Here is a 16,350-nt window from a genome sequence, read left to right on the forward strand (position 1 = left end):
CTAGAAGGAGGTTTGGATCAAGGAGCTTACAGTCTGGGGGGAGGTTTGGATCCAGGAGCTTACAGTCTAGAAGGAGGTTTGGATCCAGGAGCTTACAGTCTGGGGAGGGGGTTTGGATCCAGGAGCTTACAGTCGAGGGGGAGGTTTGGGTCCAGGAGCTTACAGTCTAGGGGGAGGTTTGGGTCCAGGAGCTTGTAGTATGAGAGGGGAAGCTTTGGATCCAGCAGCTTACCTTGGAGGGGAGGGGGGATGTTGGATCCAGGAGCTTACAGTCTGGGGGGGGGGGGGGGGTCTGTATCTAGGAGCGTACGGTCTGGGGGGAGACTGTACTGTTCTCTCCAGATGATGCTGCTGAGTATTTGATGTGGTTAGTAATGAGCTATAATTAACGCACTATGACTCGTATGCAGCCTGTCTAGCTTTGTACATAAACCCACCCGGAAAATGACAGGGTTAATACAAGAGGTGCCAGACATGTCTGGTGGAATGGGGTGTTTGGATGGTGTTATCTCCTGTCCAGCTGTGTGAAAAAACCCTAATGAAGACACAAAGCAGAAACGTGTGTCAGGAGATTAAAGTGCAGGGAACCCAGAATCAAAATAATTCCGCTCACAGAACAATATAATAGCTCGCCCTCGGAACCACTCCTGTCAATCAAAGCATGTTTATTTATTGGCATTTATATAGCTCCAACCTATTCCGCAGCGCTACACAGTTTTATAAAAGGGGTACATTTAATGATAAATGAGATAATTACAAAATGTTACAGGATCAATAGGGGGATAAGGACCATGGCATCCTTAAAGGGGCAGCTCTCTGTCACGATGTTCTCTGCAAAATCTGATCGTTATTAACTCTTGTGTTTCCAGTGCGCTGCTCTCGGAGCATTACCATGCAAAACCGCCAGCCGCGTCACAAGCTCCGAGACTCCATTTAAGACAATTTGTTTCAGGCAGACAGATTCTATGTGGATTCCAGGAATCGGTGAACGCTGCCCACAGGACGGGAAATTGCTGCCCACAGAGCTTACAATCTAGGCAGCGAAAAACAAATAATTGCAGTGCTGATTGCTCACACAACTTTAACACCTTCTGTACCAGAGCCGTGTGGGAGGTACGGGGTTAATTACTGCTGCTGTTTTCTGTTGACTCAAGACGTGTTAAATCCACTCCCTTTCCTTCCCTCTCAGCCTAAAAATGTCACCTTCTAAGAAATAAAACGTCATTAATCCCAGCCTGGTTCCCATTGGAAGCACACAGTCTAATTAATTTCCAAAGGCAGCATCATTCATGTACATGCCAACAGCAGGTTTTACCTCTGGGCATTGGGGAAAGTCACATCCATAGTTTGTCCTGAAAGAGTCGGTGTAAGCACCATAACCACAACAGCTTATTGTAATATTTACAGGTCATTGTCCTTATTATGGTGATTTGTGTCTGGTTTAAGTCAAACTGTTTAATAATATATATTATTATTATTATTTTATTATTTATATAGCGCCATCAGATTCCCTAGCGCTGTACAATGGGTGTGTATAAATATATATATATACCGTTGATAATGGTGTCAAATCGGATCCTGGTGCAGTATTAGAAGCTGGTGCAGGTTAAAGGGTCCTATCACCTCCTGTCCCCATGACCCAAACCTGTCACAGTTAAAATATGCTTTGTTGTTCCATTTTGCTGCGCCGCTGAATGTGTTGGCGCCTTTAAGTAATAATTATAATCAATTAGATTTCTTTATAGAGATATAGTGTAGGGAATTACTTTTATGGTACTGCCATGATTTCTAGGAAACTGGTGTTTTATTAGAAGCAAGAACATAAAAAAAAAAATAATCTTATAATTTGTTACATCCCCCCTCTCAAAATATTGTAAAGCGCTACGGAATCTGTTGGCGCTATATAAATGGCAATAATAATAATAATAATAATCTGGCTAATACAGAGTGGGTTCAGCTCCTCGTGGATGGCCCAGTAATTGTTAAACTGAAAGTTTCATGGAGTCCGGATGACTGCGTGGAATCTGCGTCCTCGCTGGAGAACGCCGTCTGCTCGCGGATTAAGAAAGAGGGAGAAAATGAAATGGAAGCTTGCCGAGTTGTCATAAAATTCCAATTCATTTCAACTTTATTTACTTTTCTTCCAACTTACTCCGAGCAAATAGTCGTTTCTTTAGATAAAAAGGCTGAAAGGCTCCTTGTGTAAACCACGGAGAAGGATGGAGGCGCAGTGTGGCGGCCGCTCCCTGTCTGACCTTGTCCTACCTGCTTCAACGCTTACATGGTCTCTTTGATCCATACCTTATCTTTCTTTCATATCATAAAACGCACACAACTCTCTGCTCGCCACATGCCATTCTGGACTAACATTAGCCATTAAATTGTAAGCTCAAATACAAAAAGAGAAGTCCTGCGCTTAGTCCCATTACTGCTGGGCCAGCAGCAAGGACTACAATACACATCAGCCCCAATATATAGTAAAAACCAAAGAAAAGAAAATGTTACCTGCGCTTTCTCCTTAATCCCTATGTATATTTAGACAAATGGAGGTCATTTAGTCGCTCCAATGGCCATTGGAGGGAATGCCCGCCTGCCAACGTCAAGGCAGACCCCCCTAAGCGGGTCCTAACACTGACCCTTCAGCCTGCTTCCTTGAGCTTCTGGCAAAGATATCTCCACTGAGACAGAGAGGGGTATTTTTTATATACACCCCTATACTTATTAACCCTTAATAGGGAACACATGGGATGGGCAGCAGCATTGTAACCAGGCTGTGTGATACAAAGTAAATACAAATACAAAAAGAGAAGTCCTGCGCTTAAGCAGCAAGGACTACAATACACATCAGCCCTTTGAGCAAGGCCTTGTCTCTCTCTGCTCACTTTTACATGTTTGTAATTTCTTTCTTTTACTTTTTTAGTTTGTATTCCTATTGTACAGCGCTTCATGATATGTTGGTGCTATAAAAATTTAGCAGTCGGCACCACCCTTTCTGGACCAGAACCCTTCAGTGTCCGCCCATGTCGGATAAAGAACATCCTGTACAAAGTGCTGTATTACCTACACCTCTCCCTGTGTCGCTGTTAGCGGTGTGTTTGGGGTTAATTTAATATGTAATATATAAATAGAGATTGTCGTGGCAATGCCCGCAGTTTGTGCCCAGTCTGAGCTTTGTGACAGTAACAGGCGGCCAGTGTCTAATCCTACCACCAGCGAGGGGACACGGAGAACAGAGTGACACAAGGAGGGGGAGGGAAAGGGGGGAGGGGGTAAACAATGCCAGGCTTGGCACCACCAGCAGGGGGAGGTGGGCACAACACACACACAGTGTGAAGACATGGCGAGGGAACGAGCGAAAAACACAACTTATTAACCTTCGCAGTGCTGGAGGAGTGAGGATTTTTTTGGCATGCACAGCCTTTTTGGAATCCAAATTTTTTGGAAACCCAAATTGTTTAACCCCTTAAGGACCAAACTTCTGGAATAAAAGGGAATCATGACATGTCACAGATGTCATGTGTTCTTAAGGGGTTAAGGCCGTTTCTCTAACATGCAATAAACAATTTTTTTCTATAATTTTATTTTCCCCGAGCAGTAAATATTTAAAAAAAAATACATAAATGACGTACTGGTATCTGGTTATTCAGCTGTTAATGGACTAAAAATCTTATCACTGACAGCCGGCATAGAGCTCACTCTGCATGATGGGAGTTATAATAAAATAACGTCCACAGAGCCGAGGTGGAAGGTTTTAATATAGTTTGTATGTTCACCCCTCCACTTGCGCCTGGCTGAGGTCTCATTTTTTAATGTAGATATGATTTAGTAGTGCTTTAGGGACGGGATTAATCCTTTTAGTGTCCCGCTGGCTGGTATCTATAGATTGTAAGCCTGTTTGTTCAGGACTGCCTGCACCTTTCATCCTTTAGTTCACTGTGCCTTATTGTCCGTTGAACTTGTTTGAAATGTCTGTAAGCACAATGCACTGCGCCACAGACTATCTTGTTGCTCTCTATAATAAATATCTCTTGACCGCCTCTACTGCGTGGCCACTCTTTGCATCCAGCACTCCGGTTGCGACACTGTAGGGCTTATTCGCTAAACAGAATTTTAGTGGAAAACGGAATGTAACTAATGTGGCTATAATAGTCAATCTGTGACTGTCCGAGCGGAGGAATTTTTTAAGTTCTGATCTTTCCATCAGAATGTTTACTGACTTACAGTTTTTACAATTCCCTGCTTAGTGAATAAAGGCCAGTGTTCTCCCAGTGGGAATTTGTGAAGAAAAGGTCATTGCGGTGGCATTTTCCTCCGTGAAATGATGACGCGGCGCTGTCTGGCTTGTGCCGGCACTCGGCAGGGTGGGCACAGTCTGCCGAATCCAGCTGATTCATGCTCTCAGCTCCAGCCTATATTGTACTGCTCCACACTATATGTGGGCACTTAATAAACCAACTTACCTCTTGGGAAACCTCCTCTAATTCTGCTTAATGGAGATCCAGCCGGACCTCATACAAAAGTCATTTTCTTTTTCCCCTAAGACAAGAATTAAACATGAAATCTTAGTATTTGCAATTTATATAGCGGTAACATATTCTGCAGTGCTGTACAATAAAGGGAATAAAGACAAACCGTAAACACGTACTGATGCAAATGGAACAGAAGACCCTGACCCGTGAGCTTACAATCTAGCTAATACAGTACTTCGCAAGATAACTGGAGAGCTTACAGTCCAAATGTAATCCAGGGATTTGATAGGTAAAGGTACAGGGATTAGCTAAAATAGCCAGATTAAAACAACTTTCCAAATATTGCCTAAAATCTGAAATTCCTCCGGCAGTTCACCGCGATTGTTCGATTAATTAATACGGTATTGTCTGTTCTCTTCTGTGGCACTCAAAGGGTTAATTTAGTAAGGATTTTGCTAGCTTTGCAGGTGTTAGGTAGGCACCGATTCTTTGTGTCGGGTGCAGATTGTACTTCGAGTTACCGGCACCGATTCTTTGTGTCAGGCACAGATTGTACTCCAGGTTATCGGCACGGATTCTTTGTGTCGGCGCAGATTGTAAGCGAGTTACCGGCACCGATTCTTTGTGTCGGGGGCAGATTGTACTGCAAGTTACCGGCACCGATTCTTTGTGTCGGGGGCAGATTGTACTGCAAGTTAACGGCACCGATTCTTTGTGTCAGGCGCAGATTGTACTCCAGGTTACCGGCAACGATTCTTTGTGTCAGGCGCAGATTGTACTCCAGGTTACCGGCACCGATTCTTTGTGTCAGGCACAGATTGTACTCCAGGTTATCGGCACGGATTCTTTGTGTCGGGTGCAGATTGTACTGCAAGTTACCGGCACCGATTCTTTGTGTCAGGCGCAGATTGTACTCCAGGTTACCGGCAACGATTCTTTGTGTCAGGCGCAGATTGTACTCCAGGTTACCGGCACCGATTCTTTGTGTCGGTTACAGATTGTACTGTGGGTAACCGCCACCGATTCCAGCACCGATTCTTTGTGTCGGGTGCAGATTGTACTCCAGGTTACCGGCACCTATTCTTTGTGTTGGGTGCAGATTGTACTCCAGGTTACCGGCACGGATTCTTTGTGTCGAATGCAGATTGTACTGTGGGTAACCGGCACCGATTCTTTGTGTCAGGCGCAGATTGTACTGCGTTTTACCGGCACGGATTCTTTGTGTTGGGTGCAGATTGTACTGCGTTTTACCGGCACGGATTCTTTGTGTTGGGTGCAGATTGTACGGCGTGTTACCGGCACGGATTCTTTGTGTCGGGTGGCATTAACCATCGAACCTTACAATAATTTGTGAATTTAGCCGACAGTTTAAAGCACAATCTGGAAAATGTGTCTGTTTGAAAAGTGGAAAGTTTTATGATCTCATGGGAACACCATGCCGGCTCAGTAACTGACACTAGTTTATTACCTTAGTTTACACTATTTCAGGGAAGACACAAGGATTGTAATAGTTTGCATTCCATGGGGGGGGGGACCTGCTCCCAACATGATTAATGGTTTAACAAAGATGAATGAACAAAAACAGCCCACCCTTTCATTGCCAGAGGGCAGGTGATTAATCATGACAACTCTACCGCATGGAATGCACAGTGCAGAGTATCCCAGTACCAGGCACAGTTTTATATACACAGTACCACTATGTGCAGAGTATCCCAGTACCAGGCTGCAACGGATCGACGGGCACCCCGACTGGGTACCTCCGTTGAAGGATGCTCCTAGCGCTTCCTGAGGACTCCAAGCACTGCAGCAGACACCACAACCACCGAACCGGAGAAGCATATGAATGCTCTCAAGCATATGAATGCTGTAAACAGCTGAACAGGAAAAGCATACAATCAGCTTACACTCCTGGCAATCAGCATATAATCCAATTCCCCCAATAACGAGACGACACTTCGTTTTGAGGTCAAGCAGAACTGACTGTACTGGCACATACAGCCTCTTTTATTCACAATCTACACACATAGTACTGCCCACAGGGTTTTACAGAACAACCAATAACACACGTACATTACAGAAAACCACTGTAACCACTTCGACCACTTCGGCTGCATCCGAAGTGCCAATTTAAAGCTGCAGAACTGCTCCAATACAATTTAAAGGGGCAGCAAGTCTTTTAAAATCCAATCTGCTAAAATAGTCTTTAACATGCAATATCTTCCAGGGGCCATAGTCTTAAAGGGACATTGTTCCCAAAAGTCACAGTATGTCCCCAGATGGTTCTTAACCCCTTAAGGACCAAACTTCTGGAATAAAAGGTAATCATGACATGTCACACATGCCATGTGTCCTTAAGGGGTTAAAGGGCCAGCAGCAGCATAATAAAATACAATATGCCCAAATCTGTTAAAGGGCCCAACCTCCCAGGGACCATAATCACATGGCAAGAGGCTGGCAAGCAGTCCTCTCCAGGCACAAGTGGCGGGGCTGGTTCCGCCACACTGGCACAGTTTTATATACACAGTACCAGGCACAATGTGTACAGTGCAGAGTATCCCAGTACCAGGCACACTTTGTACAGTTCAGAGTATCCCAGTACCAGGCACACTGTGTACAGTGCAGAGTATCCCAGTACCAAGCACACTGTGTACAGTGCAGAGTATACCAGTACCAAGCACACTGTGTACAGTGCAGAGTATCCCAGTACCAGGCACACTTTGTACAGTTCAGAGTATCCCAGTACCAAGCACACTGTGTACAGTGCAGAGTATCCCAGTACCAAGCACACTGTGTACAGTGCAGAGTATCCCAGTACCAAGCACACTGTGTACAGTGCAGAGTATCCCAGTACCAGGCACACTGTGTACAGTGCAGAGTATCCCAGTACCAAGCACACTGTGTACAGTGCAGAGTATACCAGTACCAAGCACACTGTGTACAGTGCAGAGTATCCCAGTACCAAGCACACTGTGTACGGTGCAGAGTATACCAGTCCCTAACGGTTTGTGCCCAGATATTTACCTTGACTGCACCGGTGACAACGCCAGGCCTTCTGGGTAATATCTACCCTGAAGGTGGAGGGGTCTGTGTCATCATTCGATTTCTCCCCCTCTCCCCCCCAATCCTGGGGCTGTGCCTCCCAAACTGCTTTTCTCCCGCTCAGCTGCCCATTTATGGATTTTAATGTAACGGGTGCAGTTAGTGCACTGCCATACAGGCCCCGCTGGGACTTTCCCTAAATAGCTCTGGCTTATTTTACAAAACGTTCCCTAGAATCCGGCGTTGGATGAACTGGCGTGCAGTGACCGCAAAAAACTTGGGAAAGAAATTCGCTTTCTGGAAGAATTAACCCTTTTGGTGCCCAGGCTACCTACAAGAAAATCACTATGTAATCATTAATTAACTAGTTCATTACTGAACCACTACCTGTAATAAATAAACGCTTTGTGCGGTGTAATATGTTTACGTGCGGGTGCTGTGTGAACATGTTCGTGAAATAAAACCTGCCCTAACGTATCACGAGAGACCTGGAGGTTAACATCCAAACATGACATCTCTGTGATTTAATAAATCCAGCAGCCTGTACCTCTCCCGGGGCCAGGCAGAGGATCCGTGGCAAGTTGATGGATGGGATCATGACTTGTGTACATGACGAGCAGATCAGTCACCACCTGTAAATTATACTCCTACAATAGGAAACGCCATCTGTCCGATATAAAGCATTGTACTGCACCGCTGCACGTGTCAGAGCTTTAGAATATTCATGCAAGTCACGCAATCTTATGATCACCAAATATTATCGCGTTTTGTTACGTGGGGGTGAATCTTATATTAATGCCTTGGGGGTGCGTATTTGTGCCATTGCTAGATTAATCCTTGCTCTGAGAGATGGCACACAGGACACGTTGGATGATATTTGTGGCTCGCGCCAGATCTGCGTGTTTGTAAGTTCCGCTAAATGATAGATTGAGAAACCTTGTGTTAATATATTTGCAGTTAATAGGAATCCCAACCAGTAAAGCGTTAATAACATTTCCTTTCTATGTAAATGGGCAATTTACTGATCAGAGATAAAGTGTGACTATAATGGGTTAATATTTGTATCGTTGATTCCTTAACCCTTCTCCTGCCAGTCATTAGTGGCCGATAATGTGTTAATATTAATCTTTTGCTCCTCTTGTTCTCTGCAGGTGTTCCATGTTGCCTATGTGTGGATCAAGTTTGCCAACTCTCCCCGTCCGGATTTGTGGGTGCTCGAGAGGTCGACGGATTATGGGGCTACCTACCAACCCTGGCAGTACTTCGCCTGTAAGTGATGCTGTGATTACTTATTGCGTTCCTCTAAAAGAGTCTCCTGCGGGGCCCTAGCTCGCTAATACAGAACGTGGGGATTAATTTAGGGGTGTATTTGCTAAATCGTGAACTGCAAACTTCAGGTGAAATCAGACGAGCTGGAAAAAGTAGGACTTTGAAAAGTTTGACATTTTTAGCCCAAAATGTCCCAGTCCCCCTACAGTGCCCAGTTTATAAATAAGGCCCCAAATCCTCTCCTGCTCTGTATATACCCGCTGCCAATGATTAAACATTGTCCGGGACTCTCCTATCACTGACATAAAGTTGGCGGTCTGATTTAAGAAATTAATTTGGGCTAATTAAGTGCTTAGTGAATAACTGTCCATGTGCGTAAAGTGAATGCGCTGAGATCCTTTAATCTAATCATAACCTGGTTGCTAAAACCAAACTCAACAGTACAATAACAACCGCACCATGAACCCTGAAATTCCTACACCCCCAATCTCTCTCCATCTATATAAAGGGCGAGCTACAAACTTATAGAACATCTAACTAAGACAAACTTTGACATGTTTTATAATCCGATGGCTCCACAGTCATGCGATTATTCTAGAACCTTGTAATAAATATAATCATACGGCCCAGTAGGGGGCGCAGTAAACATCTGACCCGAGGTCATGGAGTACTCCCTCCTTCACAAGATAAAAAGTCCAAATCCCTTATCAAACTCTGCCTTCAACTCAAACGATTCGTCATCCCCTCTGCGTTCCAATACTTCATTTCTCAAAATAGAAAACAAATTTAATGAATGCGCAGCAGCGGAACACTGACCACGTTTTATATTATTGTTCATTTCTAAGATTAAATATTTTTACTTGTCCTCGGACAGGGCATTTGGTTGTTGTGGGTATCTGATGGGTAAGGTTGACAGTCTTGGAAGAGCGAGCCGTGTTTAATCTATTTAAGTTCAGATAAAATGACGCAAGTGATGTAGGGTACTAACATGCCATTTCTATTCTCGGCAATTATATCTAAGGAAATCCCTTATCTCTGAGACTGACCAGGAAACGTTCATTGTGCTTTGTTTCCGTTCTCGTACCGTACAGGTCGCCGAGACAAAACATTGACGAGCTTCAATGATACTTTAAATAAAATGTCAGATTTTTTTTTCAATTTAAGCTTCTCTTGAATTTCAAAAACAAAATATTAAACTTTGATAAACGTTTTATTGGATTTACAAGTATCATGGGTAGAAAGTAAATCAGTAAACTGATTGCGTCACATGATTACAGATTGAATTAAGAAGACCCGGACAAAATAATAATGTGGCAAAACTTGGCGTGGCGAATTATTTCTGCCGGGATTCACAGTGGTTATAGTAATGTGTGACGATCCGGATTCGTAATCTGAGCGTATCTTGATACGGAATGGGTCTCAGTTGGGGTCTCGGTTGATCAGTCTGTTAAGCTTTATATTCTCATTATTAACGCATTGTACGCTGTTTGCCTGCGCTTTTCTGATGCTAATTCCTATTGTGGGACTCTGCGCAGCTCGCCATGTTTCTGGGATAAACCTTGCACATCCTGGTCCTTGATAAAGTAATTCTGTGCAGTGTTTATCTCCACTTTCTAATCCCTTGGGAAGAGCCGAGGGGAGTTTTTGAAAGAGAGGACATAAGTGGTCGCCTGTCAATTATTTGTCCAACGCTGGGACAAGCAAAGTGCGTGCTTAGCGAAAATCCACATGTCTGAGAAGCAGTTCCTGCTACATCTAATCATTAATCACCGTAACAGATGTTTCTGGGGATTCTAATAAAGTGCTACTGTTTGTGTGGATAAAAAGTCCTTATAGTGGAGCTGTGAGCTTAACATTTTACTAGTTTCTATGACGACTGCCCCATCTATGGGCAAGAAACCGGAACATTCCATCGGTTTCTATGGTGATTGTTCCGCTTGTAGAACTTTCCCCCGGAATCTCCCTTCACGGTGTTATGTGCTCTTCAGTTGTGTGAATAAATAAAATATTAAAAAGCTCTCGTTTATCTCTGAGTGTAATTTTCTGCTCCAGCTTCTAAGAGAGATTGTCTGGAGTTTTTTGGTTTGCGCTCCATGGATCGTATCACAAAGGATGACGACGTCATTTGTACGACTGAGTATTCGCGCATTGTGCCTTTGGAAAATGGCGAGGTAAGCCTCATATCTCCGCTGCATCCTTTGTTTTTCTAATCGAAACTTACCGTGAGCGGATTTGATGTGTAAATTACTCTAATTCCAGATCGTGGTCTCGTTGGTGATAGGTCGTCCAGGAGCGATGAATTTCACCCACTCCCCTGTGCTTAGAAATTTCACCAAAGCTACCCACATCCGCCTGCGGTTTCTGAGAACCAACACCTTGCTTGGGCATCTAATGGGCAAAACACTCAGAGACCCGACTGTTACCCGTAGGGTGAGCATTAATGCAGAACTGTAAGCGTCTGGAAACGCGCAGAATCTGACGCTGATTTAATTTCCTGTGCGCCTGTAAAGTACTGCAATCCGGGTTTAATCTGAGCTTTTTCTCTCCTTCCTAGTATTATTACAGCCTGAAGGATATCAGCATCGGGGGGCGCTGTGTGTGTAACGGCCATGCTGAAGTGTGCAACGCCAAGGATCCAGTCAACCCATACAGGTAAAAATATAGAATGATCATTTACCCACCATTTCCTGGCCTCGACGCCATGTTTACACCCCGGGAATGCTGCACAAGTTGGGGCAGAGGCTGAAGGCGATACTGCACGCTTTCCCAAAACCGTGATTCTCTTACTTTAGTGTAAATATAGCGTCCGCTTATACTGTAATGATCAAACAGATATTACCAGGGACAAGGCTGGCGGTCAGGGCGGGATTAACCCTTGACCCCGACTGAAGATCTATGGGTCTCTGTGTGTTTCCCTCTCTGACATTTTCTATAAACACCTGCAGTGTTTGGGGTCTGACAGGGAGCAGGGGGATTAGTTTGTTACCCTTCACTGAGCGAGGAAAATCTCCTATTCACAAACACCGTGACGGAATGCTCTGCTCGCTGCAGACACAATCTGCTAGAAGCAGAGTGACAAGAGGGGGGCTGCTAGAAGCAGAGTGACAAGAGGGGGGCTGCTAGAAGCAGAGTGACAAGAGGGGGTCTGCTAGGGTCACAAACGCAGCCGCAGATTGTGTCTTGTGATCGTAAATAAACAATATAAAGTGAGGGGAAATGATTATTATTATTATTTGCTCGATATTCGGAGGGGAGAGCAGTATGTGCCTCAATAATACATTTATTTCCACTCACAGACTGTTAATATCCTGTGGTCAGTGGTGGTACGTGTGATATAAATACGTGGACAGACCATTTACATTTCTGGCTATTTATATCTGTGTATCCTGCAATTCAGTAAAATCTCCTCCATGAAATGACAAGAGGGGGGCTGCTAGAAGCAGAGTGACAAGAGGGGGGCTGCTAGAAGCAGAGTGACAAGAGGGGGGCTGCTAGAAGCAGAGTGACAAGAGGGGGGCTGCTAGAAGCAGAGTGACAAGAGGGGGGCTGCTAGAAGCAGAGTGACAAGAGGGGGTCTGCTAGGGTCACAAACGCAGCCGCAGATTGTGTCTTGTGATCGTAAATAAACAATATAAAGTGAGGGGAAATGATTATTATTATTATTTGCTCGATATTCGGAGGGGAGAGCAGTATGTGCCTCAATAATACATTTATTTCCACTCACAGACTGTTAATATCCTGTGGTCAGTGGTGGTACGTGTGATATAAATACGTGGACAGACCATTTACATTTCTGGCTATTTATATCTGTGTATCCTGCAATTCAGTAAAATCTCCTCCATGAAATGACCGTAAAGTTGCAGCGGGTTATTCGCCTGCATTTCCTGTGAGATTGCCAGTGGCGCAGGTTGACAGTTTTAGTACATGGATCGCAGAGCGTAGCGGTGATATCATCGCGGCTTAGAATGAGGTTAATACCAATGACGGTTTAGGGCTTGGCTCCTCCGCTAAGCTGGCTGTCAGTGTTGGGAGCTGGATTCCAGTAATATCTGGGGAGAGGGCTGCAGATCACAGACGTGTAATAAGGGGTATAAATGATCTTTTCATTTAGTATATAATGAACAGAGACTCCCACTAACTCACTGCCCGCGAATTTGGCGCTGGATTCTCTGCCGTGAAATTATTTTATTATCTGTTACTAAAAATGTATTCTTCCTCACAGGCTGTACTGCGTCTGTCAGCACAACACGTGTGGTGGGTCATGTGATCGCTGCTGCCCTGGATACCAACAGTTACCGTGGAAACCTGCGACCATGGATAGCGCCAATGTGTGTGAACGTAAGTGTTGTGCTGCACGTAATAGATTCTCCTACGCATTACCTGGGGCTGAGCAACACAGGGGGTAAGGATGGGACACAGTGGACAAAACCAGGCTCAGGGACGCAGTGGGCTGAGTTGAGGGACGCAGCGGGCAAGGCAGGGTGAGATATGTAGTGGGCGAGGCTGGGTGAGGTATGTAGTGGGCGAGGCTGGGTGAGGGAGCTGTGTACTGAGATGAAGGACGCGCTGGGCTGGGGGATGCAGTGGGTGAGGCTGGGCTCAGGGAGGCTAAGCGACACAATGGGCAAGGCTGGACTGGGGGAGACAGCGGACAAGTATTGGTTGAGGGACGAGAGGGGGCTGATGCAGAGGGACGAGGGGTAAGGGCTGTTGGATGCAGAGGGACAAGGGGTAAGGGCTGTTGGATGCAGAGAGAAAGGAGGGGAGCTGCTAGAAGCAGAGTGACAAGAGGGGGGCTGCTAGAAGCAGAGTGACAAGAGGGGGGCTGCTAGAAGCAGAGTGACAAGAGGGGGGCTGCTAGAAGCAGAGTGACAAGAGGGGGGCTGCTAGAAGCAGAGTGACAAGAGGGGGGCTGCTAGAAGCAGAGTGACAAGAGGGGGGCTGCTAGAAGCAGAGTGACAAGAGGGGGGCTGCTAGAAGCAGAGTGACAAGAGGGGGGCTGCTAGAAGCAGAGTGACAAGAGGGGGGCTGCTAGAAGCAGAGTGACAAGAGGGGGGCTGCTAGAAGCAGAGTGACAAGAGGGGGGCTGCTAGAAGCAGAGTGACAAGAGGGGGGCTGCTAGAAGCAGAGTGACAAGAGGGGGGCTGCTAGAAGCAGAGTGACAAGAGGGGGTCTGCTAGAAGCAGAGTGACAAGAGGGGAGCTGCTAGAAGCAGAGTGACAAGAGGGGGGCTGCTAGAAGCAGAGTGACAAGAGGGGGGCTGCTAGAAGCAGAGTGACAAGAGGGGAGCTGCTAGAAGCAGAGTGACAAGAGGGGGGCTGCTAGAAGCAGAGTGACAAGAGGGGGGCTGCTAGAAGCAGAGTGACAAGAGGGGGGCTGCTAGAAGCAGAGTGACAAGAGGGGGGCTGCTAGAAGCAGAGTGACAAGAGGGGGGCTGCTAGAAGCAGAGTGACAAGAGGGGGGCTGCTAGAAGCAGAGTGACAAGAGGGGGGCTGCTAGAAGCAGAGTGACAAGAGGGGAGCTGATAAATGCATAGGGTAGAGGGGTAAGGGCTGCTAGAAGCAGAGTGACAAGAGGGGGGCTGCTAGAAGCAGAGTGACAAGAGGGGAGCTGATAAATGCAGAGGGACGCGGGCTAAGGGCTGTTAGATGCAGAGGGACGAGAGGGGGGCCGAGAGCCACTGAGGGGGGGGGGGGGGGGCGCAGTCACATGCCGTTTGATTTAGAATTTGCTCTGGTTGAAATTTGCACATCTGTTCCACATGCAGCAGCTGCCCCTACTGAACCATAAAGAAGCATTTGACGGTATATTACAGTTACAGACACCCCCCCCCCCACACCTCATTTCTTTTTCCCAAACATTCTTTACCCAAAGGATTTATTCACATTTCTCACATTGCTTTGTATTGTATATCTCTGGCATGAAAACCTTTAATATGACAGCATGTAACGTGTGTGTTTGTATGTATATCATATGTCTCGTGTATGTGGGTACTACAGCTGGTGTATTGACCTCCATGGATTGTAAGCTCTGTGACCCGTGTAACAGCATTAATGAGGAATCGCCCTGCGTCTGTGGCTGATGGTTACTGCCTTATTACTGTCATGGAGACCAGTTTCATGTAAAATAGTCGTGTCTCACATAATGGAACGGGGGCAGGGAAACCATTTTGGACCATATTTTACGAATGTCTGTAATATTAATCTCTGTGACTGCATAGTTCCTCAGGAGCTTGTTCTGAGATTGTGTCTGAGTTTATGAATCATGGGATATTTGAGTTGATTTGCATAAAATGCCTGTATGTTGCTTTGCAGATGGCGACTGTGATGTCAGAGTGTAGATTTAGAAACCGGAATATGTAAAAACCGAGCCATTGATAACGTGAGCTGGATAATATTTATAGTAAATAAAATGATGGCCTCTCCGATAAAACTGAGGGGGGGGCATGATGACGTGTCTTCACACAACATGTGTGTTTTTGCAGCATGTAACTGTAACGGACACGCACACGACTGTTACTACGATCCTGATGTGGATCTCCGCAGAGCCAGCATGAACCACCAGGGAGAGTACGCAGGAGGAGGAGTTTGCATTGACTGCAAGGTAAGCGTGAATGCGAGGGTCCAGGGCAAGGGGCAGAGAAGGAACAATTCCCAGATTCTGGCATCCCGATAGTTTAATACTCACAGAATAGAGGTATCACAGTATCAGGGTAACGGATTGTTTAGGATGAATTCCGTGTCAGACATTCCCGTGACATCACGTGGCCGAATACACCCACGTGATTGTATAACGCACTTTATAAACGCCTTATTCATTTTATTAGTATTCATGCTGTAGTGCTGGTAGTTCTGGCAGGGATACGGTTAATAGTATACATTCAGTGTGATCTATTGAAGGAAAATTCCATAAATTCTCGTTATGTTTTGTAGCATAATACTGACGGCGTGAACTGTGAGCGATGCCGCTTAACCTACTACAAATCACCCGACCATCCAATCGACTCACCGTACATCTGCCAGAGTAAGTATTAACCCCCTCTCATCATACCCCCAGCCAGAGTATGTAATAACCCTCTCCCTCCCATCAAACCCCCAGCCAGGGTAAGTATTAACCCCTCTCTCATATCCTACTCCCAGCCAGAATAATAATTAACCCCCTCCAATCATACCCCCAGCCAGAGTATGTATTAACCCCATCCCTCCTATCAAACCCCCAGCCAGAGTAAGTATTAACCCCCCCGTCTCATCATACCCCCAGCCAGAGTATGTATTAACCCCATCCCTCCTATCAAACCCCCAGCCAGAGTAAGTATTAACCCCCCCGTCTCATCATACCCCCAGCCAGAGTATGTATTAACCCCATCCCTCCCATCAAACCCCCAGCCAGAGTAAGTATTAACCCCCCCCGTCTCATCATACCCCCAGACAGAGTATGTATTAACCCCATCCCTCCCATCAAACCCCCAGACAGAGTAAGTATTAACCCCCTCCATCCCATCAAACCCCCAGACAGAGTAAGTATTAACCCCCTCCATCCCATCAAACCCCCAGACAGAGTAAGTATTAACCCC

At 45.8% G+C, this 16,350-nt stretch overlaps 1 protein-coding gene across 1 annotated transcript in view; it reads left to right on the top strand.

Moving 5' to 3' along the window:
- Window positions 1–16,350, top strand: part of LAMA5 (laminin subunit alpha 5) — a 92,724-nt gene that overhangs the window by 21,361 nt on the left and 55,013 nt on the right. The window contains exons 3-9 of the mRNA XM_063459596.1: window positions 8,660–8,777; window positions 10,830–10,948; window positions 11,037–11,207; window positions 11,332–11,429; window positions 13,000–13,115; window positions 15,262–15,380; window positions 15,710–15,800. Coding sequence (XP_063315666.1) covers window positions 8,660–8,777; window positions 10,830–10,948; window positions 11,037–11,207; window positions 11,332–11,429; window positions 13,000–13,115; window positions 15,262–15,380; window positions 15,710–15,800 — 832 coding nt within the window. The remainder of the gene's footprint in view (window positions 1–8,659; window positions 8,778–10,829; window positions 10,949–11,036; window positions 11,208–11,331; window positions 11,430–12,999; window positions 13,116–15,261; window positions 15,381–15,709; window positions 15,801–16,350) is intronic.

Source organism: Pelobates fuscus, chromosome 6 (assembly GCF_036172605.1).
Source record: "Pelobates fuscus isolate aPelFus1 chromosome 6, aPelFus1.pri, whole genome shotgun sequence".
Taxonomy (NCBI): Eukaryota; Metazoa; Chordata; class Amphibia; order Anura; family Pelobatidae; genus Pelobates; species Pelobates fuscus.